At 37.2% G+C, this 27,374-nt stretch overlaps 5 protein-coding genes across 6 annotated transcripts; 2 read left to right on the top strand and 3 right to left on the bottom strand.

The window, feature by feature from the left end:
- Positions 1-673: 673 nt before the first annotated feature.
- Positions 674-6,325, bottom strand: LOC140789573 (histidine--tRNA ligase, chloroplastic/mitochondrial). The gene is made up of 12 exons (XM_073139332.1): positions 6,028-6,325; positions 5,807-5,946; positions 5,613-5,708; positions 5,150-5,238; positions 4,805-4,934; positions 4,246-4,338; positions 3,976-4,050; positions 3,652-3,769; positions 3,283-3,425; positions 1,575-1,703; positions 1,129-1,289; positions 674-996 (listed from the first exon to the last, which is right to left on the bottom strand). Exons 1-12 carry the CDS (start codon positions 6,182-6,184, stop codon positions 858-860), a joined length of 1,470 nt encoding a protein of 489 aa, XP_072995433.1. The 5' UTR covers positions 6,185-6,325; the 3' UTR covers positions 674-857.
- Positions 6,326-7,018: 693 nt separating this feature from the next.
- On the bottom strand, positions 7,019-8,052 carry LOC140789574 (uncharacterized). Its single transcript, XM_073139333.1, has one exon. The coding sequence runs from the start codon at positions 7,960-7,962 to the stop codon at positions 7,579-7,581; it is 384 nt and encodes a 127-aa protein (XP_072995434.1). The 5' UTR covers positions 7,963-8,052; the 3' UTR covers positions 7,019-7,578.
- Positions 8,053-8,556: 504 nt separating this feature from the next.
- Positions 8,557-12,060, top strand: LOC140788926 (ABC transporter F family member 1-like). The gene is made up of 6 exons (XM_073138464.1): positions 8,557-8,782; positions 8,883-9,081; positions 9,659-9,732; positions 9,810-10,020; positions 10,110-10,344; positions 10,804-12,060. The coding sequence occupies exons 2-6, from the start codon at positions 8,887-8,889 to the stop codon at positions 11,859-11,861; spliced, it is 1,773 nt and encodes a 590-aa protein (XP_072994565.1). The 5' UTR covers positions 8,557-8,782; positions 8,883-8,886; the 3' UTR covers positions 11,862-12,060.
- Positions 12,061-13,048: 988 nt separating this feature from the next.
- On the bottom strand, positions 13,049-20,269 carry LOC140789910 (dolichol kinase EVAN). 2 transcript variants are annotated; one of them, XM_073139818.1, is made up of 14 exons: positions 20,025-20,269; positions 19,029-19,141; positions 18,671-18,883; positions 18,447-18,557; positions 16,897-16,967; positions 16,710-16,787; positions 16,421-16,650; positions 14,915-15,104; positions 14,759-14,824; positions 14,216-14,304; positions 13,995-14,109; positions 13,868-13,919; positions 13,654-13,754; positions 13,049-13,333 (listed from the first exon to the last, which is right to left on the bottom strand). In XM_073139818.1, the coding sequence occupies exons 1-14, from the start codon at positions 20,216-20,218 to the stop codon at positions 13,220-13,222; spliced, it is 1,737 nt and encodes a 578-aa protein (XP_072995919.1). In that variant the 5' UTR covers positions 20,219-20,269; the 3' UTR covers positions 13,049-13,219. The 2 variants fall into 2 exon arrangements, with proteins under 2 accessions (XP_072995919.1, XP_072995920.1); XM_073139819.1 differs by having other exon boundaries at positions 18,447-18,551.
- Positions 20,270-21,351: 1,082 nt separating this feature from the next.
- Positions 21,352-26,279, top strand: LOC140788720 (cell division cycle protein 48 homolog). Its single transcript, XM_073138122.1, has 9 exons — positions 21,352-21,599; positions 21,695-21,860; positions 22,088-22,316; positions 23,127-23,893; positions 23,991-24,212; positions 24,353-24,424; positions 24,520-24,801; positions 24,941-25,300; positions 25,718-26,279. Exons 1-9 carry the CDS (start codon positions 21,562-21,564, stop codon positions 26,015-26,017), a joined length of 2,436 nt encoding a protein of 811 aa, XP_072994223.1. The 5' UTR covers positions 21,352-21,561; the 3' UTR covers positions 26,018-26,279.
- The last annotated feature ends 1,095 nt before the right edge of the window (positions 26,280-27,374 follow it).

The raw sequence follows: 27,374 nt of genomic DNA, 5'->3' as shown, positions 1-27,374 counted from the left end.
GAGAAACAAAATTAACGTTTTCAAAGCATGTGAGATGACTACAGTACTTTCACTTAATTAACTTATGATGCTTCACCTATCATGTAAATTGTAATGCGAATCTAGAGCAACCAAATGCTTATGTTGGAGAATATGTATGTATAGGTCCATACATCTGCTCATGTTTTAGATCCTGTTTGAGAATGTGATGTCGATGAGAGCAAGGGCAACGATCACCGGACTCTTCAAGACGAACCTTGTATACGATTGGATTGTTAGAGAGAAGCTTGGTAGTACTACAGGAAAGCAGTAGGGTAATACTAAGGCACTAAGAAGGACACCACACTCAAACAGGATGTTATGCTCGGTCCTTGTCAATTCTATATCTTCTTGGTCTTTCAAGCTGCCCAATTGAGGATGAATAAATGGAGGAGATTAATTTTCCTCCATTTAACAAGTTCATATCATGAGCAGGTCAATCATATAATAGAGATTTGGATAAGATCGATCCAATATAGTTCTTGGACGTGTACGCAAGCTTAGTAACCAAAGTATATATAGAATAAGTATTGTCTGCATTACAAATGTGTGAGTTTGACAAAATACCTTCCCATAAATTCTTTCCTCAGCCGTTCCGGGTTTCAAAAACCAATAAATATGAGCAAAAGTTAAAAATCCTTGTTCATCATTCATGTATGAACAAAAATGAAGGTTTCTTGTATTAATGAGAATAGAGCATAATAAGTACGATACAGCTGTAAGGAAGAAATATAAGATCATATTTTTCATCATCTTTTTATCAGATGATTCGCAATGGTGTAAAAAGAAAAGCCTAAGAGAGAATAAATAACAACAAGACAAGTTCAACTAGCTAACAGTCACTGTAGTTGGTCTATTTTAACTTCATATTCTTCTCTGGTGGATAGGATCTTTACACGAACCATACCTTGTCGCCATTCAGAATTTCCTACCAAGATGAGCCTGCTTGCATTGATCCGTTCAGCATGCTTAAAGACCCTATCAAGGGTGAAAAAAATAAAGGTGATAAAAGTGATATGTGTAAGACAAACCAACAGAACACCTAATTTATAGCAAAATGAAGCAAATTGTTAGTAATTTTGTTTCTTGAAATATGATGATGAGGGATACCACTTGAGTCGCTTATCTAAGACAAGGTCCACACTGCGCCCTTTCTTTCTAAGAGATGAAACAACGCTGGATGCCGGTCCTTCAAGCTCCTCATCCAATGGGAAAACAATGTCATCTACTTGGCGCACTAAATCAGGCACAAGCCCCTTTTCCTTCAATAACTGTGAAAATCCAAGTTAACAAATTCTCTCAACAAGCATGAAGACTGAAAAGTAAGTCTACAACAAAACATCAAATTTAAAATATTGTCGTCCATTTGGTTGAAGAAAAAACATAACTCAACAAAATCTCGAGCATTCAAAGGAAAACTGGAAGTGTGAATCAATTGTTAACCCTTATTTCATGAAATATGTCACAACAATGTGCTTCTTTCCCCGGTAGTGTGTATTTTGTTGTTAATTCTCTGATAAGAAACAAATGGAAAGGCGATCAGAAAATGTTCTTACTTCCATTATGACAGCATCTCCAAATCCAAAGCCGCAAGCTGGAATGTTATCACCTCCAAATGTGGACAGTAACGTGTCATATCTTCCACCACCACAAATTGCTCGTAGCTTCCCTTCTCTATCAAATGCCTAATGATAGGAGAGGAAGAATTAGCATATGAAAGAGAAAGATCATAATAATATCATGAAAAAATGTTTACACCAGGTAGATATCCATTAAAATTATTTTACAGCCTTCAAAACCTTTTCTTTCATGAGGACATAAATAAATGTTTACTTGACAACATATCATCAGATTATATGGCATAGGGATCTCACAGTTAATGTGCATTGTTTTCATTAGAGCATCACTAGCAACATATACAGTGTGTCATTAGGGTCAATTGAAAGTGGAATGCAAATACATACATAAGTTGCACTTCATTTTGTTACTTTGGCATTCTGAAAATTAAAAAAAAAAATAGGAACAATGGAATCACCCAAACAAAAATATCTAGGAAAGGACAAAAGGATGTCTTGGTGCACAAAATTCCACCTAATACTGATTTGGGGAAGGCGAGATGTACACAACTTTAACCTCATGCCCTCAGCATCATCAAAGCAGCGAGGTGGCACGGTGATAGGAGGCAGCGCGAGGAAAAAACAATTGGGAGCTCAGCTGTGAGGAAAAACTAATTTGAAGAAGATGAAATCCAACGATTGAGATGGAGGGACTGTTAGGAGAGAAATGATCCAGTGGCTGATCCTTAGATATCGGGTGGCTCAGATACCATGTGAGAGTAGAAGATCTAAACCTAGAATGAGTTTGGAGAGAAGAGAGAGGAGAGGAGAGGACTTTGGTTAATGTACTTCTTGATAATGAAAGAGAGTGCTAAGCCCTATTTATACAAGATCACCATAAAATAAGATAAATAAATAATATATAATCTAATAACTCTAATAGTGTCAAACCTATATGATCACTTGGATGAAAAGAGGAAGGCCCTATAATTAGGCTAAATGATAAAAGGGCATTTCATTTCACAATGCCTATGCAGGGCCTAGGGAAAGGAGACACAACGTTATGTCATTTTTGAGGAGATTATTTCTTAGATGCAAGGGGCAAACCTTACCATCAAACCAAGGATGCCCTCAATCATGTTAAATTGTAGCATCTAAAAAAGAATAAATATCCATTTTACAAGCAATAACTAAGACTGAAGTGTGAAAAAAATGAGTGTATGTGCTTCCGTCATATAGATATAAGTGTTGAAAGAGAGCTTCTACATATGTAATATTCTCTCCCTGTTTATCACAAGAAGTTCATGAACCAATATACCTTTCAGTTATCCTTCACTATTGCTTAATGTGATGTATGTTCTCTTATTTTGTTGTTGTTTCCAGTAACCACTACCACAAAGCTTTTAATTCCTAATACAACTGACAATAAAAAAATGTAAACCCAAAAAATATGCTATACTTTAGAATGATTTCTCATTTATTTTCATAACCTGTAAGGTTTTAAATCAATAGAGAAATAAAAAGGAAGCTGAATTCTCACACAAAAGTTGATGCTGCAAGAACTTCCACCTTTTAGTTAGGTAACTCAAGTATATGACAGTGTGTCTTCCAGACTTGTGACAATGGATGATATGTCACTTTTCAACAGAAACAATCTATTTGATAAAATATATATCTTTAAAAGTAGAGCAAGCAAGTCAAAACTAACCTCAAATACTATCCCAGTATAGTAGGCAAGACCACGGACAACAGATGCATCAAAACTAAGCCATGTTGAGTAGCCATAGTATTCAGCAAGTGAGAAAAGTTTCTTCAAATCAGCAACAGCTTCACCATCGGACCCCAGCACCTCTAGATAGGCAAGATTTAGGCCATATTATTGGAAATAAACTCCACTAACTTACAATGTACCTCAATATTGAGAAGGTGAGTAAGTGCTGATACATGGAAATACATGATTCAAACTGAGACTGCTTTATCTTTTCATTAAGAGAAGGTTTTAACTTTCATTATGGCAACATACATCTGCATAGAGTATAGATCTCAATGTCAATCACTAAAAATGTTGTCGGCAAACCTTCAAGCTTGGACAATGAATTAATGGACAGGACATTAATTATTCCCTTGGCAGCTTTTGATGATACCCCAGTCAACATCAATTCTTTCTCAATCTCTTCTCTACTAATTTTTCCCAGCTGCACAGAAGTAATTCTCACAGATTAAAAACAATGATGAGAGTAACACTGGTAATATGAAAAACAAAAATCAATGCATTTAAGATTTAACGGATGACGGGCTCACAAAAGTGCATGTAAGAAGAACAGATTAAATATAGAAAGTCATCAACTAGCCACCATTACTAGGAAAAAGGTGAGTATTAGAGTCGGATGAAAAAACTGACTTTGTCAACAATGACACAAACTTGTGTGAACAGATGTTCTGGTACAGCATACATTTGTAGTACTGCCTGCAGAACCTGTAAAGAGGAGGAACTGTCAGCTCTGGACTAAAAATGAAGTACAATGTTCAGAGGTACAAAAACGAAGTACAAGGCACATTATGACCTAGCATGTCAGAAGTACAAAAACAATATTCGAAGGTGGAATGTTTATAGAAATAGAACAATCATTTGACCTGCACAAAAATTAGGGTAGAGGGTAGTAGAGTTAACCTTTCGGCTTGAGACTCTAATTCCTACATCAACTGATGTGATGCCAAGGCGCTCAAATAACATGACAATAGCATGTATAAGTTCAGCCTCAGCCTGTATAGGCAACAAAACAAGGTTATCACCAATTTCCACATGAAGAAGAAAAAGAAAATTCTAGAGATGCATTGCTTCCTTCATATCCCTATTGTGATTGATTTCTATCTAAAATCCTTTTTCAGATAAATCTCTCTTAATTCAGTTTGGTCCAAAACTCACTGTCCTTCAGTGTTACCCTACAATGTGGTTTAGTTACATAATAGGCAGTAAATGATAAAGAGATTCACAAATGTACCACCTTGATGTTTGGAATGACACATTTTTATGAGAAAAAAACAAGTGGATACCCTTAAAACTAATAAGGAATTACTCAAAAATTTACTAAACATATTTTGGATGTAGAAGAATGGCATGACTTCCTGCATATATCATTGAGCACCAAAACTAACATCAAGTTTTAACACAAAGGCAATAAAATGTGACGTATAAAGCAATGGAATGATGAAGCTTGCATTGAACATACCCGGACTTTCGAAACACCGAAAATATCCATATTCCATTGATAATGCTCTCGACGCCTTCCTCTTGTCATTCGTTCATATCGCCAACATTGTCCTATAGTAAACCATTTCAATGGAAGGGAGAGAGATTTTCTAGACAAAGAAAGAAAATATAATATCAAATTTTGGTCATTGATTTAGTAGTTTCTTTGTGTGTGAGGGAAATTTTTTACGAATTTCCCAGAATTATTATAGAATGATACTAGAGAATACCAGTCCATGACAGAGAATAGAGGGAGGCTGTATAGTGTAAATACATGATAAAATAGATGTGGTTGGTGGTGAAACAAACAAAAGAGAGCAGTTACCCCTCCTTTATTACAAGACGTGCCAATGAAGGAGTAATTTCGGGCCTCAGAACAACACGGCGCCCTCCTTTATCCTCGAAATTATACAGCTGGAAATTTAACAGTAATAAGCCATTCAAGTTAGAAAGGATTCCAACTAATCCACATCATAGGAGTAAAGTGTAAACATAAAGCTAGGATGTATTTGAAAACTATGCTCATAAATTCACCAACAGTAGTAACAAGTTTGAAATCATAACTGTTCAATCAGGAATTCCTGAAAAAGAAAAGAATCACAACATCATAAAGAATAATAAAGATATGATACTTAGTTGGTAAGGGAAAAGCAGTTGTCAATACATCATTCGTCGCTAGCAATGCCTTCCACTGTAATAAACTTGGTACCTCTCCCGATTACACATATAAATAGCTCATTTTTATCACTTCTTAAATAGCAAAATCATAACTTTACATGACCACTCACCTGCTGCGTGATCTCCTCCCCAGCTTTCCTAATGAACAGAGCCTCCGACTCAAGAACCGGGAAGTCCACCTCTTCGAAAGATAGAATTCGAGAGACCTTAACTTAATCAGAAACCTCCGAGGCATAAGAACAAACAGGTGATAGGCAAAAATACACAGCAACAAATCAACACAAAAACCCAACAAAAATGCTACCTCTCTAAAGTTCTCGAATAGCCAACTCCGCAGCCTCATCTCTTCGGGCGGGAAATCCCGAGTGCCACGTGGCGGGTTGACGTCGATCAAGGACGAATCCTTCCCCGAGACCGGCGCGTCGACAGATTCGGCGGCGTCATCTGGAGAGGAGAAGTGGGAGGAGGTGTAATTATTACAAATAGGTGGTGGGCGTGAAGTCAAGTAGGAGAAGAAGAGTTCACCTTGGGTTGTGGTAGAAGAGATAGAGAAGCTTTGGGCGGCGGCGGAGAAGAGAAGACGGCGGCGAGGAAGGCGGAGAGGGAGGGGAAGAGAAGGAGGAGAGGAGAGGGGAAGGCGAGGGCGGAGGAGGAGGTGGCGGAGTGGAGGGAAGGCGGACATGGGAATGGTTCTTGATAAGAGAGAAGGGTAAGCGAAGGTAGCAGTTTAGTAGATAAAAGGGTGCTCTTTTAGCCTCATGGCTTTGAGAACAAAGCGAGATTAGAATGTTATCATTTATTAACTAATAAAAGATATTTACACTATGACATCCTCGACTATTATCCATTTCCATATACATTTCTCATATTATTTTATTTTAATATTTTCACACTTAGCTCTCCTAAACTAATCGTAAACTTTTCTTCTATCCACATACCTCCTAAAATTAAAATAAAATATTTGCATAAAACTCTAAATTTAGAGGTGTAAATTTGGAAAGTATATTTGAAAATTTCTCATAGTTCCGAGGACAGGTTACGCTGTTAAAAAATATATATTAAATGACTATGTTACCCTTAATTTTTCTTTTTCTTTTCTCTAAAATAAGAGTAAAATGGTTCATAAATAATCTAATATCAATCATAGTGCAGTCACATATTATTTTTTTAATAAAAATCTAATCAATTTAATTAGCGCACTTCTAAGTTCTCATCTCTCTCCAAAAAAACTAATGGAAAGTACACTTTAAAAAAAAAAAAAAATATATATATATATATAGTTACGAGAATCAATGTGTCAAAAAATAAGAAGTTTTTGTGTAGAAATGAACAACAGTCTAGACATAATTATCCTTCGAAATAAGGATCTAAGAGAGAGAGAGCAGGGAATCAGAGATAAAAGAAAGAACCAAGGAGGCTATAGATTAGGAGCATAAAATCGGCCTCAGATGGCCAAGGCTTCAGGTAAGGCGAGAGCCTCAGCGATTAACGACAAGTGATCGAAGTGAGTAATAAGTTTAAGAAAGAAAAGAAAAGGAGATTTAGATTTAGATTAACCAAATAGAGCACTGCCCACATCAAGGTGCAAAAACTGCAACAATGGACACTGAAAAAATCCTTCCCAAATACATCCAAAACCTAACATTCTATCCCAATTGTTAAAACCAATTTGCAACTTAATTGGCTTCCCAGATCCTATTTAAGGTGTTTGCCAACAACATGAAATCAGTCTCAATCATAAGGTTGGGGATGTTGTGGTTCTTTAAAAATAATTAGAGCCTACAATAAGAAGAGAATTATTAGGGAGTCAGCTTAAAAAACAATCCCTCCAATCATATTGGGTTCTAAAAAGGACCCATCGATGTTAGACCTTGATTCACCTAGGGGGCGGAGAGTGCCATCAGTGAGTATTAAGTTAATATTAGCTGGCGAAGCAAGCTAATTTCTTCTCAAAAGTTGTGGCTTCCTCCTCACAAGCATTTCATCGAACACCTCGGGTACCAAGCAAATGAATTCAAAGCTTCAGCACAAAGAAAACGGACCCACAACGTAGATCAGATCAAATTACCGCCTTCCTCAAGCAGGAGGGCCATGCTCATCATGCTCGATCTGGAGGTTAACCCCATGGGAGCGCAGCGCGTTCAAGATGGCCCACACCTTGGTGCGATTCTTAAATCCCTTCTTCTCCACCTCCTTGTTGGCGTCGGCGTAGATGGGCTCGAGGGCGAGGCCCTCGACCTTGAGGCGCATGGCGAGCACCTCACCGACCGCGGCGGCCGCCTTGGCGTTGCACGTGCGACCGCATTCCATCCCGGCCTTCAGATCCTTCTCCACCGACGACGCCGTCGCCGCCACGCGCCCGCTCCGCCGGTCGATGACGTTGGCCGTCACGTACTTGAGCGAGATGAACAGGCGGAGGACGTACCTCTTGCTCGCCGGCACGGGAAGCAGCCGATTCATGGATACGTACGTGGATTTCTTATAAATCTCTATTATGGAATTGAAAGGGGATAAAGGCTAAGGAGTCAAGCCATGGTTAGTGCGTTTAATAGATCATATCAATAAACACCTTTTACTTTATAGTAATGTTATACAGGTACCTCAATCTGGGTCCATATTATTAATTAGAGTAAAATTATAAAACAGTAAAAGTATAATATTTAAAAATTTAGTGGCATTTATGTAAACAAAACCCAAGTATTAATTAATAAAGAAGAATCCTTTCGAGCTTTTCCCATGACTCCGCCACCTGTTAGTCCGAGAAGACCATTGACTGCAAGTCCAAACAACGTTAGCAAATCTAGTAGCAAAATCCACCACGTATCCACTGATATCCCAGTCCACATCCTTACTCCCGGAAAAAAGCACAAAACGACAAGAACAAGAAGCAACCGACCTAAACCCGCATTTCGGATCATCAGCCGTCCGTTCCACAAACTTGTCCACATTTATACGGCTGGGATCGAATCCCCGGCAGAAACAATCTTATGCTTGTATATGTGCGAGACACGTGGCATAATTCCATAAAATCGACGAAATAATTAAATCGGAAAAGGAGGAGCGTTATAAATATCCGACCCGCTTTCAGCTGTCGGAAATGAAACCGTGGAGTTCCCGGCTTCTTCCTCTCTGCCCGGAGAAAGAAGAATAGGAATACGAAAAAATTTATATTACTTTTGTATTTATATTGAATTAAGGGCGAACGCAGCAACCCTAGCTCGCGGAATTCCCGAATCGGCGCATCGAAATCTCTCCCGGAGTGTTTTTAAATTCTGATTTTGTACGTCGTTTTTTTTTTTTTTTTTTTGCCTTTAGGGTTTCTAGATGAATTGTTTTAGGATTGTCTGTTTGATCGTTTTGTTCGATTGATTTTTGAGCAGGAGAATGGTGTCGGACGCGAGCAAGAAGAAGGCGGCAGCAAAGAAGGCGGCGGCGGCTGCTAAGAGGGGAGGGAAGTCGTCTTCGACTTCTTCCGCGGTGGCGGCGGAGAAGGTCTCTAATGGAGTCGGATCGCTCCGGATTTCGGATCGGACTTGCACGGGAGTTCTCGCCTCCCATCCTCTGTCGAGAGATATCCATGTAAGCTGTTACGTTTTCATCTATTTCTTGCTTTTTTGATGTTTGAGAGGAAAATTTTGGTTCACCGAGGGAGTTTGGCTCGAATTTGGGATAGTTCCTTTAGAAAGTTAGCACTTTCCTATTTTCATATGGTTAAATTCTTTGCTACTTAGCTTATTTTTAACTTGCGTTTTTGAAGATTAGTTAATTATAATTCGGTTGGACAAAATATATAGATAAGGGGTTTCTAACTTCGTAGATAGTCATGATAGTTGTATAAAATACCAAACTACTTTTATTTGCCACCATCCTTCTTTAATCAAATGATGCCTTAATTTATTTGCAAGAAAAGAACTTTATGATGAATTTATGTGAATAGATTTATTATATGTGCTTTTTTTTTCAAGGAGAAGAGGAAAAATGTTTTGCATTTGGCCGCAGTATATTTGGTTTGAACTGTACCCATGTGGATAACTATATAGTAATTTGAAATAATTAGTTTTTGTATATCCTGTTTGTAAGTTAGAAGTTTGTTTGCCCTTTGTGAGTGAAATGAGATATATAAGGTCTTAGCTGACCCTGATATTGCAAATTGCAGATAGAGTCTCTATCATTGACCTTTCATGGACATGACCTCATAGTAGATTCGGAACTGGAGCTCAACTATGGGAGGTATGTTTAGATATGTATATTAACCTCTTTCAATTTTAATTCAATTTATTATGCCTAATTGTTGATCCCATTTTCAGACGATATGGTCTTCTTGGGTTAAACGGCTGTGGGAAGTCTACCCTCCTTACAGCAATAGGATGCAGAGAGCTCCCAATTCCTGACCACATGGATATTTTCCACCTTACTCGGGAGATTGAAGCTTCTGACATGTCTGCACTAAAGGCAGTCATCAACTGTGATGAAGAAAGGCTGAAGTTGGAAAAGGAGGCGGAGAAATTAGTAGCTGAGGTACCACAAACTCCCTTCTTCCTCGTTGTTGTTGCAAGGAGAATTCATATATATTCTAATCTGAATGATAAAATGCTAACATTTTTCAGGAAGATGGTGGTGGAGAAACGTTGGAACGGATATATGAGAGGTTGGAAGCCATTGATGCATCAACTGCTGAGAAGCGTGCAGCTGAAATTTTGTATGGGCTTGGCTTTAATAAGCAAATGCAAGCAAAAAAAACTCAAGATTTCTCTGGTGGTTGGCGTATGAGGATCTCATTAGCAAGAGCACTCTTCATGAACCCAACAATCCTCTTACTTGACGAGCCTACAAATCATCTTGGTAAGGTTTTGAGTCTTTGACGTGCATTAAGAGTTAGTTTATAATCATTCATGCAATAATGTACAACCCCGATAGGCCATATTAGGCAATCTAGTATGTCTCTAGTAGTTGTTGTTTTGCAATGAAGGCACCGAAATGAGTAGCAAGGTTTTTAAGCTGCATCAAAGAGAATGATCCATATATAGCAGAACCCAGATAGTGGGGACTAGTGCGGTTTCTTGTTGTTACTTGTAGTAAATTTGCCATACCTAATGCATTTTCTTTATAACTATTTGGGCACCTTATTTGCTATTATCCCCGTTGGTGGTCATTATGGAACATGATAAATCTACTTTTCGAGAAAATGATCTCATGAATAATAAGCTATATTTGCTGTCATGTTTCCAGTTTCCACATCAATGTAGAAACAAGTCCGTCCGGAAATTAATCGAGCTCATCTTTTTCCTCCTTTTGTTACAGATCTTGAAGCATGTGTCTGGTTGGAAGAGACTCTGAAGAAGTTTGATCGTATTCTTGTTGTTGTATCACACTCTCAGGATTTTCTTAATGGTGTCTGTACCAACATCATCCATATGCAGAACAAGAAGCTCAAGCTCTACACAGGTAACTACGACCAATATGTCCAGACACGATCGGAGCTTGAAGAAAATCAGATGAAGCTGTATAAGTGGGAGCAAGAACAGATCGCTTCAATGAAGGGGTACATTGCCCGTTTTGGTCATGGCTCTGCAAAGCTGGCACGCCAGGCCCAGAGCAAGGAGAAGACCCTCGCTAAGATGGAGCAGGGAGGACTGACCGAAAAGGTGGCAAAGGACAGGATATTAGTTTTCCGCTTTGTGGATGTCGGAAAACTCCCACCTCCTGTGCTGCAGTTCGTCGAAGTCACCTTCGGTTACACTCCTGACAACCTTCTATACAGGAATCTCGACTTTGGGGTTGACTTAGACTCCAGAATTGCATTAGTTGGACCTAACGGCGCTGGAAAGAGCACACTGCTCAAGCTTATGACTGGCGACCTGATCCCCTTAGACGGCATGGTCAGACGGCATAATCACCTCAGGATTGCTCAGTTCCATCAGCATCTGGCTGAGAAGCTTGATCTGGAGATGTCGGCTCTCCAGTACATGATAAAGGAATACCCAGGGAATGAGGAGGAGAAGATGAGGGCGGCAATTGGAAAATTCGGTCTCTCAGGTAAGGCGCAGATTATGCCGATGAAGAACCTATCAGACGGGCAACGGAGTCGGGTAATTTTTGCTTGGCTGGCTTGGAGGCAACCACACTTGCTTCTGCTTGATGAGCCAACAAACCATCTGGATATTGAGACCATTGATTCCCTGGCAGAAGCACTGAATGAGTGGGATGGAGGTTTGGTTTTGGTCAGTCATGACTTCAGGTTAATTAATCAGGTGGCACAAGAGATTTGGGTGTGTGAGAATCAAACTGTCACTAGGTGGCAAGGTGATATCATGGGCTTCAAGGAGCATCTGAGGAGCAGAGCTGGATTATCTGATTGACCATTTTTTTTCAAAGAGGTCTAGATGAGAAATCTTCAGATTACCATATGCTTTCTCTGTTTAACCACCATAGTTGATTTGATAATATTTTTGTTATGTAACATACCCTTTGCTGTCTATGTAATAATGTAATGAGATTACTTAGCTCCTTACAGAGCCAGAAGTTTCTGCAAATAAAGAGATACTATGTATTATTTTCTCCCCTTGTCCTTGACAATAGGTGACATTTTTTGCATGTCCAACACATTGTCTGACTTCATGATCTGCCCCCGAAGCACTGCTAAGGGGAGTGATGATATGTGGTCTTTTGTTTGTTTTTGTTTGTCTGTCACAGTGTCAGTGTGTGCAATCTTCCTAAATAGACCTTGCTTCACACAATATGTACCTTAACAGGCATGAATTCAAAGCACTTGCAGGAGGAGGTCCTTCCTATATATACAAAGGTCTTAGGAAAGGTTCTAGGAAAAAAGGTTAAATTCCAGCTCATTCAAACATTCGTCCCCTTGTTGGGTATGAAATTTTTTAATTTGGTGTAGATCTTTTTACTAGTGTAATAAATAAATAATCACTTGTCTCAATGCTAGTATATTAATATCTCTCCTCTCTTTTTTTATCAGATATTTTTATATTTACCAAGAACAACTTTACTCTTGAGAAGTCATCACTCTAACTAACTATTATTTCAAATAATTTCTCTCATCTCATCTTCTCTTCTCGTCCACCCATTAAAAAAAATTTATTTCAGTTATTTATTAAACTAATATTTCAAATTTATATCACATCTAATATAGTTATACACACTATACTAATTTATTAAAAAAAAATAAGAATAACTTATACTGGAATAGTCTCTCTTGTCCCAGTATTACAAATTAGCATAGTTATATTAGTATTTTTAACTCATTCTACATATGAATGGGGTAAGTGTTTTTGGGGTAATTAGTAGTTAGTCTCGCTTCAACATTGGAGAGAAACTTACAAAGGCGATCATCAAATATATTGATCGATAATTGTTGATCCTGAAGTACTGTGAATCGCCTTCAAATACAATTAACTGTTGATCATGAAGTAGTTCGAATTCAGAACATCTTTCAGAGAAAGAAAACAGTCAAGCTCAATTATAATGTCACAAGTTTCTGCTTTGCAGACTTTTCAGTAGACACTAGTAAAGAGATTACGCAGGGGAATTGTGTAAAACTGAGCTCGTATTATATGCAAAAACGCCCTTAGGCCTGTTCTATATACATGAACTCATACAAGAAAGAATAAGTTGTCGTTTTGGAGAAAGAAAAAAAAATAGTGTGTAAGGCACCAAAGAATCTTTGATAGAAAGATCCATTCACCTTAGACCATAGATCTCATAGACAGAGAAGGCTGTAGAATATAAGAGGTATAAAAGCATTATCAAGTTGCGCCGTGTACGCCTCCAACAAGCCACTCAAGATGACTGCTATCAGCAGAGATAACCAATGCTGCACAAAGCCAAGGAATATTTTTCAGCATAATGTTGTGATCATGTGGACAAGGTGACCATACAAGTTCGTAATTTAGAAAATGCAAAATAAGATGGTGTACTATTGATTTTCTCGCAAATAAGGAGTTTATTTCTAGTATTTTCTTTACGGGCGAGAAAACATATTGTTTAAGGGCTAAGCAGTTTGGCAGCGAAACATTGTCCTAATCAGCTGTTTGCCAAATTTATTTCATATAAACTACGAGAATAAAATCCAAAAATTCATGTTATATAGATACTTACGTCGACATTTTCTTGGAAAAGGAAAAGAGATCAAACCTGAGAAAGTATAAATCCGCTAGATGCTAAGAGAGGAAGCAGCATTGAGCAGGCTGCCAAGACAGAAGTAATGCCTGCTGCAGTACCTTCTATAGTTTTCTCTAGCAAAGCGAAAATGCATATGTTCATACGTTAATAGCCCGAAGACCAAACAGGCCTTAAGAGTGCTTTTGATATAATCTTAGTTTGAAGAGAATAATGAAAGATCACTTACTGCCTGTCTTGCTCCACCTCAGGACACCATACTTGTGGCCAACCATGGATGCCTGAATGGAATAAAAAGGAAAATATTAAAAAACTAAATAAAGATTATCATGAATTGATGTGGAGAAAGTACTTACCATAGTATCCCCTATGCCTAGGCTCAGAATTCCAGCAAAAGGAGCAAGGGGCCGATCATTGAACCCAGAGGACATCCACTTAGGAAGGGCACAGCCCAATAAGAGGGAAAAGTGACTGGAAAAAAAAAGGCAGAGAGGAAAAGGATAGAATATCATTAATTAAAAGAATATGAAAAGGCATTGTCAAAAACATTTCGAGTGTTAAGAACTTAAGAAGTAACCTGACAATAAGAATCTCTGAATCACGATGATCTGTAAAAGCATTCATGAATTGATGTACAATGTTCCCCAGAGGCTGTATTTTCCACACCTGCACAGATGATGTACATTTTCTGAGAGTCTACAACCTATAATTGCCAATCAGAAATAGCAACGCAAAAGAGCTGCTAACATGTGACTATATGGTACAACTGCAATAGAGTAATGTACCCAAATAGTATGCAAAATTAAAGGGGATTGGAGAACAACTTAAAGTGTCTCTGAGCTGTCTTAAATGGTCATGGAGTCAAATATCAAGTCTTGAAAAATATATACTATAACAAGGGAATAGCCAACCCAAATAGTTGAGACTAAAGCCGTGGTTATTGTACTAAAACAATGGAAGCCTTGCTGCAGTAGAAATGATTTTATCTTTCCAATGCAATTGGAGAGAATAACCATCATTTGAGCACCAAAACAAAAAAATAGCATCATTAGCCAAGTCTGACAAGATACATATAAAGCTAAATTTTGAAGGGATCATCACAATCTACATAAGAACTTACTCGAATCATTTCCAATATTAGGAAAACTGCCAAAGCTGCACCAAATGCTAGATCCAAGAAAGCTGGCTGAAAAGAGAACGCACATTGATAGTCAGCCTATGGACTTTGGTGTTTTTCTGCACAATGTAGCTTCAATAAAGTATAAATCTATATCACCTGAAACAGCAGAGCAGGCAAAAACATTAGGACTGCAACTAGATGGTAGTACTTCCGGAGAAGAATCCTCTCAGTCTTGCTGTTCTTTGATATACCGTAGAACCGCAAGACAGATGCACATATAACACATATCCAGTATGTACATAATGCAAGTCTTTTGAGAGGGTCAGTGAACACAAAATTAAGTACCCTGTCAAAGGTCAAGTTATGTAAATAAATATAATTAATCTGAAAAGAAGTAACCACAATTTGAACCAAAAATTACAATATGAGAAACTTTATTCATCCAGAGTGCCATAGCTATGCTCAGTTATGCCCCTGTAAATTGGATGATACAATTATTGGCAAGAACTCTAAAGAATTGATTTCCTTTGGATAATTCAGAATTTCAGACATCAAGAATTGGCTATTGATGAATAGACACAGAAATAAACAGTCTTATATAGGATACATCTGGACATATCAAAATTTGAAAGGATCAACCTTAATAATGAATCAAATTTTCACAGATACCTATGTAATCATTTGATTTCCTTGGACTATGTGCCTTAATCTTAAGCATGGTAAAAAATTTCTTTCAGATAACCATAAGCCCAAATATCACAGGTGGATGTCAGAATGGTATTTAAAGAAATCACCTAAAAACAAACAGCATCTTAATGCACTTTCTTTTCCAAACAAGAGATAACCAGACATGGCGGGCTGTCAAGTGTCTAGGCATAAAACAAGAACCCAAACCTGGGAAAAAAATTGAAATAGGCCAGTATGATGTGCGTAAATACATAAAAAAGAATTCTAGTGCACAAATTTCCTGACAATGAGGGACGTGGGGAAGGCAGACATACCTTTATGTATTTCAGAATCCTTCCTCAATCTTACTTAATATTTTATTTTATTTTTCTGCAGAAGTAGCATGTATTTTCTTATGTAGAAGTACAATGTAAATTGCCCAGATAAAAGATGATCATTTGAAGTTTCTAGGAGTCTCTTGAATTATCCAAGTATGAGTTGTTCAGATGCAAACACTAGTATCATATGTTCACTGTTCAGTGCTGGAGCATAGTGCTAATACTCATACAGGATGATAATGGGTAACACAGGGTAAGCCACTAAGCCATAGACCCAGTTCATAGACTACACCAACATAAATACTTTAACAGACTCCAAGAATTATATCAACCCTATAGAAAGATAATAAACTGGCAAAAAGATAATGATAATAAGAAACAAGACAAACTATTTTCCTGAATCACTCATCAATCAACTAAAATATGTAGGTGGCAAGAAAAGAGAATGATGTTCAGGATCACATGATAAGAAGAGTAAGAGATAATATCATTGCATAATGGAGAGTTCTATATTTACAAAAAAGAGAAACTTCCATCACAAAAAGTAAAAGACTAATAAGAATATAATTTTAAACATAATCTATAATTTATACATTCCAGGTGACAATAAAAAGTTTTTCATACTCTTAAATAAGAAGAAACATTCAAGGATACTCACCAGAGCAGTGGATGCATGTCAAAATCCTGAACAAAATGCATCCATGCTGGAACTAATGTAATCAGAACCACAAACAGGGAAGCGTAAAATATAGTAGAGTCTCCAACTTCTCTCTGTCTCAACCCTTCAGCTGCTTGAGCTCTTTGCTTGCCCATAGTTGTGAAGTAAACCCAGAATTTAAGAAGACTTTTGTAGAATGCAGGTAAAAGTAACAGGCCAAGCAGCATTCCCTGCAAAGAATACAAACTCACTAAACCATGATAAAGATTATAAAGATGATTAGTCCTACCTGAATAAGTGTGGCTATTTCACTTCGAGATCCATACGGATGAAAATATCGTTGAGATGATAAGAAGAAGAAATCCATCTGTCGAATTATTCACAGTTCATGTTAGGTTCACTATTATCCATTTTCAAATTCCTGATAGCACCCAACGAAAGAAGATTAATAGTCATTTGAGAAGCAAATAACTGACCTTTGATAGAGTATGAGCCAACATATCACCAAAGTAAAGAACCAGACCACTAGATACCAGAAGTGTTTCTCCTGAGATTAACACAAGAGGCTAAGCTATAGTTCAGAAATAGCATGTACTCACAGTTTAAAGAAAAATAACTGTATATTGATCACATATCTCATACGAGAATAATGCAATAATAAGCAAACTCAAAAATAAAAAACTGAACCAGTATCAATTTGAAAGAAAAGGATGACTATCTAATGGGACAGCAGGTAAATACAGGAAAAAAATGAGAAAATGGTTTTCACTTTGTCACTCAGATCTTGGAGTTTCAAGTCTCATGAAGTATATCTTCCTTGAGTGTTACCCTTGAAAAATATTCCATTGTGTGGAATATTCAAGACTCAGACACAAATCCTCTCTCAGGTAGATCTAGATGAAGATTGGCCTTTGTCTTAACAGTCTTAACGAGATAACTAAAAATTTATTAAAAGAAAGAAACTGTTGGTTATTTCCCCATTTTAAGGCATTTAATTCAATCTATATATACTGAAGCTGCAATGCTTTTCCTGGCAGTAATGCACCCACCCCAATTATGGACTAAAGATGTTAGCAATGTAAATTTCGTAGAGTCAATAAAGACATGATGTACAAATTAGTCTTCTGTTCTTATTGTACAGGCATGTGTTGTCCCGTTTGTGAACCTTTCTTCTTCAAAAGTTACAAGAATGAGGATTAGTAGGGAACTCAGCTTAACCAGAGAGTCCCCAATATAGCCATATGTTATCCAAGAAGAAATTAGTCAAGAAAATCTACCAATAGAAAAGTCTACCAAGAAAAGAAAGCCAACATGGATACCACTGACAATTTTCCGCTTTGTGTCTAGGCTGAGATGATTATTTTGTCCCAATCAGGAGGACATGATTATTAAGTGTATCTGGCCCTAGGCAAAGTTCAATCAGGTGATCAGTCCAAATTATGTCAGATTCATAAAAATTATTACCAGACATTGACCAGGTTTGTAAAGCCAACTTCAGAACAAGTTTGATACTTCACTTATCCTAATATTGTATTCAAATATACAGAGCTCCATCTATTTACTCCACTGGTATTTTTAGCGATAACATCACTTGTTCATGCTTACATGAATGGAAATATCCACACATCATGACTTTATTGAGACCGATAAATTACTCCATAGATCTTTTAGTAGTTTGTTTTGAAATTTAAATGTATAACTTACCCTTAAATGACCAATCAGTATATATATGATTAGTCAAGGAGACACAAAAACTAAGTTCTTCTCTAGGGATTATTAAGCTATATCTAATATATATATATATATACACACACACACAGAGAGACATATATAGTGGACATTAAGGATGCTGGAAACTCATAACAGGAAATATAACAAGTTCTGAATTCTGATCGTGTTAGAAGAAAGATCTACATCAAAAGAGTTATGTCATGAGTCATCCATCTTGATAACAAATAAAACAAATTTGTGCCAAGGGAGGTGATAAATTAAAAAGGAAATGGACATAGAGAACTCAGAGACGAACCAATTGATGCGCATGATGGAAATGTATGAAGAGTATGCTGGATAAGTTTCACAGTAGCCAATCCATGACAGAGTAAGCATAGCATATTACTTGGGGCAAGCCAACCTGAAACTGTGCAAAAGAGACTTAAGAAATACAGTCCCGGAACAACTTTACATTGTGGAATTGATTGTTCTTTTCTTTACATATTAAAATGACCATATCCTAGAATATTCACAACTCACCTCCATCAGATTTCATTGCCAAAGAGAAATAGCACATAAATATATATGAAGCTACGTAGAGTGAGCTATATACTGAAGCTCGAGGACCGCAAAACTGAAAAGAACTTGTATTGACATGAGAATGACGTAGAAGTGTAAGGAAGAAAATTAGCACACAGAAGCAGCACACAGACACTGTCCAATATTGCATGTTCAAATATGGAAGCTCTGTCCCTGGAGATAAGAATACATAGGAAAGTTAAGAACCTTGAATTATTTGGAAAGATAACACAAACTAACAAAAATTACAGCATAAATGACCAAAGACTATTTACTTTCAAAGAGGTGCTTGGCTGAGATCTACTTCCAGACATCATACCTTCGTGTACATTATCATGCTCCGACAATACTCGTGATAGTTGAATCAACCGCGAGAGCATGACGCCAGGCAGTGTAATTGCACCAAGAAGTATCCCAGATGAAACGCCAGCCCTGCAATAATATATAGTGTCCAGAAGAAGAATCATCCATGTGCATCAAGAAATACTAAGTCCAAAGAGGATGTATCACTACAAAGGTATAGTTAGTATATTAGACACTTCCAAATTGAAATTACAGATGAGGCCCTTCAATCAGAATTCGTCACTATTCTATGTGCAAATTAAGTTGCTTACCATTTACAGTAGCAGCTTCAACTTCCAGGAAATGATTAGAGCACACCTTATATATATCAAGACAAGTCTACTTGTTTATCACTGCAGTGAAATTAGTAGGTTCATCCTACCATACTTGTGATAAGTCCATGGTCAGCCATCCGATAGTACAACATGATTAACAGCTACAAGCTTACAAAGAATTTTTTGATTGTCTACAATGTTGGAAATGTTTCTTATACATCTTAAATGTTCTTAGTTCATTTTATTTGGGTGCAAATCCTTATACTGAGTTTGCACATCTCTTAGGAACAACTCAGCCGACAATGTCAACATCTACAGAGATGAATGTTCATAACCTCTTAAGGAAACATAGCCTCTAAACCACCAATCATTTGCTTTAATTATATATCCAAATGCATTTCCGTGTATGAAATATAAGGATAGCCCTAAAAGGACCTCTTGCTGGTCTCTCCAATTCTAAATCCCTAATAACTATATTCGGCACATAGATCTTTACTAAAAGCACAATTAGTTTTCCCAATCATGAGATAGGATGCAAACCTATGTTATGAGCACCCAAAAATGAAAGCCCAAATCCTGACCAAAAATCACGAATCACATGATGCAAACCTATGTTATAAGCAAAAATAAAAGCCCAAATCCTGTCCAAAAATCTGATCTTTACGCTAAAAATTTATCCAATTATGGCAAAATTAGACCTGGTCTTGAAGCGGCGGAGCACAACCTCGGAGCTCTCGACGGCGATCTCGACCAAGAGGGCTGCGACGGCGAGGAGGACGAAACCGACCGCTTCGACGGAGAGGGAGAGGGGGACGGAGGCGAGGACGCGGGAAACGAAGAGGAAGACGACGGCCCGCTCGCCATTGCAGTGCTCGCGGGGGTACCCGGCCATGGCGGGAATAAGCACGAATACCGAGGAAGAATAAGGCACGGGAAAGGTGGAATAGGCGAGGAGTTGATAGATTTGGTTCGAATATTGGATTAATCTTAACCAGATCCGACGGTGGAAAATCGAGGCCGCGTCGTTTGACCGCAGACGAATCTCTCTGACGACAAGGAGTCTGCGAAAAAAAGTCATTGTTACATTTCACACCCTATAAGGTTTGTTTATTACGTTTAACACCCTATCATTTGATATTAATACGTTTACCTAATTGTCACCAAACAAATTCTAAATTTAATAATTACTTGCTACATTATTTAAAATATTATAATTGCATCAAAATCAATGTACGGTTTTAAAGTTAATCATGAGTAACACCCAACTTAGACTCCAAAAAAATTACAAATTATTTTAAATAATTCCTCTATTTATTTCCAGGCTTTTTAACCATGCAAGTAGGAATAAGTTATAGACAATTATCCAGAAATTCCACTCTCATTTCCCATACTCTTCGTTTAGAATTTTTTATTTTTTTTTTGACATGGAGAAAAAGTGATCCATGAATATGAGATTAATAATAATAACCTTATTTTTTTAGATTTAATGAAACAAAATAAAGTTTAAAAAGAAAGTATTTGTTTTAAGGCCAAACAACCCAAATTATGAAAGGGGTAAAATATTAAGAAGATTGATATTGGAGCTAGAATTAGGTGAATGCACTTTTTAATCATAAATGAAAATTAGTATGAATAAATTTTAAATTTTAACTATCTTAAAAAATGGGTAGAAAATTTATATTTACTCTAATAATAAAATGATTAATAGTAATTTATAATTTTTCTCCCAAGTTCGGATAAAAAAGTAAATTATTTAATGTTAGTTTAAATCTAAGTGGCATTAAAATTCTAATTTTAGACATAATTTCAATAATAATTTGAAATTATTGTAGGTTTTAATTTATTAAAATTCTTAAAAAAATAGTTCGATAGCTTGGCATTGTCCTAGCAACGGGACGATGAGGATATGAGATAGCTTGAAGTTTAGATTAGACCGCTTAGTATTTATGTAGGTTTGATTTTTTGTCCTACTCATATCAAAGTAGCTCCAAATAATAAAAAAGGAAGGTTAAAACAACAAAGTACGCGAGGGAGATATCACGCCACGTAGATCCGCCTAAACGGCTGGGATTCTCCGAAACCTTTCTTTGGGAAGAAGAATACTTGTTCTAAACCAACAGAGGAAGTAATGTGAACCCTATAAATATCCCCCCACCCATACCCAAATCCATCTACTCTCTTCTGCTTCCTCTTCGATCCTACTTGGTATAATTCGGCTTCTTTTTCGCGATCCAAATGGCGAATCAAGGGGAAGCGTCCTCCTCTTCTGATCCGTAAGGCTTCTAATTTCTTGATTATGTGTTCTTTGGACTTGGATTTAGGGGTAGGGTTCTTAATCTGATCTCTTTTGAATCGCATAATTTCGCAGTAAGGGGACTAAGAGGGATTTTAGCACCGCGATCTTGGAGAGGAAGAAGGCGCCCAATCGATTGGTAGTTGATGAGGCGACGAACGATGACAACTCCGTGGTGTCGTTGCATCCAGAGACAATGGAAAAGCTGCAGCTTTTCCGCGGTGATACGATTCTCATTAAGGTACTCTTGCTCTTCTTCTTGTATGTTTTGATTTGGAGAATTCTAGATGCTGTTTTTCTATTTTAAAAAAAAAATTGGGGGATTCTGAGGTCGTTAGTAGCTGAAAATATGAGTGTTTTATATCTTGATTAAGATGAATCATATAATTATGTGTGAATTTTACATTGTAGCTGGTTTCTTGCTCGTTAGTCTGGTTAAATTCTTACTTTTAGTCGTCTTAAATTTAGGGCAAGAAAAGAAGAGATACTATCTGCATTGCGCTCGCTGATGACACATGTGACGAGCCTAAGATAAGGATGAACAAGGTCGTCAGGTCGAATCTTAGGGTCAGGCTCGGGGATGTGGTGTCTGTCCACCAATGCCAGGATGTGAAGTATGGAAAGCGAGTTCATATTCTACCTGTTGATGACACCATTGAAGGCGTCACGGGGAATTTATTTGATGCATATTTGAAGCGTAAGTTTGTTTTTTCCCTCGTGTAGATTAATGCTTGGCTAATGTGTATATGTTTAATATAATTATACTTAATATGTAGCTGTTTGTCCTGGAGTACAATTTCATCAGATATTTTATTTAAAATTTCCTAACTAACTTATCGGTTTAAAGCTTTGATTTCTAAATTGTGATAATCCTGCAAAATTATAATACTCAAATTAGAAGGCCTATTGCCATGTTGTAAGTGCCACAACACATTTTGCACTGTGGGAAGCTTCTTAGTCTTTTAGGCCATGTTTGCTTTGAGTTTAGGAAACCTGTAACTCATTTAGAGAGTCTTAAACTAGTTCAGTAACTAAATATCTTTTTAATTTTTTTTATATTTAATTAAGTTTATTCTTAAAAGTTAAGACTAAGAAATGAGATTAACTAATCAAGTTCGAGACTTAGTCTCAAACCAAGCAAGGCCTTATTAATTGTTGAAAGCTGGAAGACTATTCTTTGCTAGAGTTTCACCTGCTGGTAGTCCAGTACAGGTCATGTAGTTTGATATAGTCTTTAGAGACATTATTTAGTCAATAATTTTTCATTATGCAAGACTATAAGAGTGAGCTTGGAGACTCATGGTCCAATTTGCGATGGTGATCATAAATTGTTCTATTACTTCACAATTATTTTGCAAATATTTTGCTTGGACTGACTCGGAAACAATTGGTATTTTCCTAATTAGCTACTATTCCATCTTGGTTCTTGTATCTGAGCCTGATAAGATTAAAGAGTTTTCTTATTTACACATTTGATATTGAGCTCTGTTTCCCGTATGTTTTGCAGCATATTTCCTTGAGTCATATCGGCCTGTAAGAAAAGGTGATCTGTTCCTTGTTAGAGGTGGGATGCGCAGCGTTGAATTCAAGGTGATAGAGACAGATCCTGCAGAGTATTGTGTTGTGGCTCCAGACACTGAAATCTTTTGCCGAGGGGAGCCTGTCAAAAGAGAGGATGAGGATAGACTTGACGAGGTGGGATATGATGATGTTGGAGGCGTGCGCAAGCAAATGGCTCAGATTCGAGAATTAGTTGAGCTTCCACTTAGGCACCCTCAACTGTTCAAATCTATCGGTGTAAAACCACCTAAGGGAATTTTGCTATACGGTCCTCCTGGTTCTGGGAAGACACTGATTGCTAGAGCTGTAGCCAATGAAACTGGTGCATTCTTCTTCTGCATAAATGGTCCAGAAATCATGTCAAAACTAGCTGGAGAGAGTGAAAGTAATCTTAGAAAAGCTTTTGAAGAAGCAGAAAAGAATGCTCCATCGATTATTTTTATAGATGAGATCGACTCAATTGCTCCTAAGCGAGAGAAAACTCATGGGGAAGTTGAGAGGCGTATTGTTTCACAACTCTTGACCCTAATGGATGGACTGAAATCTCGGGCACATGTTATCGTCATTGGGGCTACAAATCGGCCCAATAGTATTGACCCTGCTCTTAGAAGATTTGGAAGGTTTGATAGGGAAATTGATATTGGGGTCCCAGATGAAGTCGGACGTCTTGAAGTTCTACGCATCCATACAAAAAACATGAAGCTTGCTGAAGATGTAATACAGCATACCTGGACCACTTCTTTTATATAGATTCAGTTGATTTTTAATTATGTGGTATGTTAGAGTGGCTAATCTTCTTCTGTGGATGCAGGTTGATTTGGAAATTATAGCTAAAAACACTCATGGGTATGTTGGTGCTGATTTGGCTGCGCTATGCACTGAAGCTGCTCTTCAGTGCATACGGGAAAAAATGGACATAATCGACTTGGAAGATGAATCTATTGATGCTGAGATTCTGAACTCCATGGCTGTTACTAATGAACATTTCAAGACAGCTCTTGGAACCAGTAACCCGTCAGCGCTCCGTGAAACTGTAAGTATCATGCACTCTCTCAACACTCTCACTTAACGTGTGTGCGCGTACAAATGCATGAGAAAAAACACGACGGCATCTTATATTTGGTTGAGATTGTTTTTAAAATTTTAATTTAACTCTTTGACTTTAATCTGCAGGTTGTTGAAGTGCCCAATGTCAGTTGGGATGATGTTGGTGGTCTTGAGAATGTTAAGAGGGAACTGCAAGAGGTATATCAGTCATCCTTAGTTCCTTACGTGGTATTAGTTTCTTGCATTGATGATGTCAACTATCAACTTAACTTTGTATGGTGTTTCACTCGCAGACTGTCCAATATCCAGTTGAGCATCCCGAGAAGTTTGAGAAGTTTGGTATGTCACCTTCTAAGGGCGTCCTGTTCTATGGACCACCTGGTTGTGGAAAAACTTTATTGGCCAAGGCTATTGCGAATGAATGTCAAGCGAACTTCATCAGTGTGAAGGGTCCTGAATTGCTTACCATGTGGTTTGGTGAGAGTGAAGCAAATGTTCGAGAAATTTTTGACAAGGCTCGCCAATCTGCACCTTGTGTCCTCTTCTTTGATGAGCTTGATTCCATTGCAACCCAGGTTTGTTTTGATTGAAAGATATATTGCATACATACGAGTAGACAAGCACAGACACACTTAATAAGTTTCATGTTCACTTGTGCAATGTTATTTATCTTTTTGCCCTTTTGGTTTTATAATTATGTGCTTGTTAATGCAGAGAGGTAGCAGTGTAGGAGATGCCGGTGGTGCTGCTGATAGGGTTCTCAATCAGCTCTTGACAGAGATGGATGGCATGTCTGCTAAAAAGACTGTCTTCATTATTGGAGCTACCAACAGACCTGACATTATTGATCCAGCGCTGCTCAGGCCTGGTCGTCTTGATCAGTTAATTTATATTCCTTTACCGGATGAGGTTTCTCGATTTCAGATATTTAAATCTTGCCTGAGGAAGTCTCCTGTCGCTAAAGATGTGGATCTGAAAGCTCTTGCTAAGTACACACAAGGTTTCAGTGGTGCAGATATTACAGAAATATGCCAACGAGCTTGCAAGTATGCTATCAGAGAGAACATTGAAAAGGTAAGCTTCTTCCTTCGTTCTTTCTGGTCTTTCATTTCCTGCTTCTCTCCTAGGATTGTGCATGCCGCCTTATTCTGGTTGTAGTGGTTGCATTCAAAAGCATTCTCTTCAATTGCTAACATTCTTTTAGTTCATTTTGTTATTGATGGTAAATTCCCATGAGTTTCTGTACAATACAAAGTTTTCTTTCAAAACCCTATACACGATGTAACTCCCCCCCACCCGGGTACTTGGCTACTTAAACCTGTCAGGCTCTAAATTTTTAATCCTGTCCGAACCTTTAATTGTGAGCTCTACTACAGCCTTGTCTCTTAATGGACTTCAATTCACTTTATTGATACCTGATTCTCATTATAAGAAGTTGTGCTATTTATATCGAATAGTGGGATAACTAATGTTGTGTTAAATATGCAACAGGATATAGAGAAGGAGAGGAGGCAGAGTGAGAACCCAGAAGCAATGGAAGAAGATGATACTGATGAAGTTGCGGAAATCAAAGCTGTCCATTTTGAAGAATCAATGAAGTTTGCCCGGAGGAGTGTCAGCGATGCAGACATCCGAAAATATCAGGCATTTGCACAGACTTTGCAGCAGTCCAGGGGATTCGGAAGTGAGTTCCGTTTCTCGGAACGGTCAGAGCCAGATGCTGGGACTACTGGGGCAGATCCTTTTGCTGCATCTGGCGCCGCAGCTGATGATGACGATCTATACAGTTAATCTTTATCTTCCTTTTGCCCGTTACTAGTGCGAAGGCTGATTAAATTATTTTGTCAGTCTAAGGATGGTCCTTAAGACAGATAATTCTGCCGCGCAAGATACGTTATCAAATTGCTCTTCTTTACCTTATTTATAGAATAGAAAACAGAATTTGACGTCTCCTTGTTATGTCTTATATGCTTTCTTTCCTCATAAAGAGACTATGGTTCTATGTGAAAGATTATATATCTAATTCTGGATTCGTTCTTGTTTGCTTCCGGCACACCTGTGTCTTGCCAGTTTGATGGAAGGTCATACAGGCTAAAATTGAATCTGATGATGGAATAGGAAACTACTACAGCAAATACTTCAAGCACTTCGTGGTGAATTGTGATATTTGCACATTTACTTCTCAAAATCTAGATTTTTTATGGATATACATGCAACATGAGTAATTTTCAGATTTTTAATATTAGTGTTTACAAACAATTTTATGAACTATTTAAAACATGGTGATGTGTTCGTGAGTTTTTTTACGAGGGATTAACTGGACTGTCTAACTTATATTGAGAAAGACTAACCTTTTTATATAATTAGATTCTAACATGTAGAGATATATTACTGAATCTCTACTTTTGTCAAGAGTCCGTAGGAATTAAGATATAATATATGCGAAGAGAATGATTGTCAGTTAAATATTTGACTATTAATCGTATTATAAAGAACTGGAAGCATCCTTTCTCAATTTAGAAGAGTAAAATAAAATTTTCAATGTTTGAGGTTAGGAATCGTATCTTAATTAAACTGGACCATATTCAAAGCCTTTGGTGATTTATAATAGGGTAAATTATAAACTACTAACTAACTGTTCTAAATTTTTATTTGTATCACTTTTTTTATATAATTTAGACTAATATAAAACTATTATAATTTTCATCCAAATTATATATATATATATATATATATATATATATATATATATATATATATATATATAAGAATCTTGGAGCAACTTTTCTACTATAATGGACATAACAAATGATGGAATTGTTCGTCATTTCATTAGATATGCTCATCATATTTCATCCTTCAAACTTAAAACAAACTATATTTTCTGCCTCTTCTATTCTCTCTTATCTAAAATTACAAGCATTAAATCTTGGTTATCATTTATTTATCACCATATACCTCCATTCAAATACATAATCATAGAAGGAAATTAATTTTTAATCATTTCAAATTCATAAGATTATTAACATCACACGACTATTATAGTAATTTAATGGCGTCGTTAAACATCAACTATTCCAACTATGGAGAGGCAAAGTGATAGAAATAAAAGTTTAAGAAGATAGTTTGATTTTAATGAGGTAATTTG

Source organism: Typha latifolia, chromosome 5 (genome assembly GCF_019914945.1).
Source record: "Typha latifolia isolate L0001 chromosome 5, TyphaL0001v2, whole genome shotgun sequence".
Lineage (NCBI taxonomy): Eukaryota > Viridiplantae > Streptophyta > Magnoliopsida > Poales > Typhaceae > Typha > Typha latifolia.
Note: the sequence above shows the minus strand (reverse complement) of the source record. Positions and strands in the feature narration are given on the sequence as shown.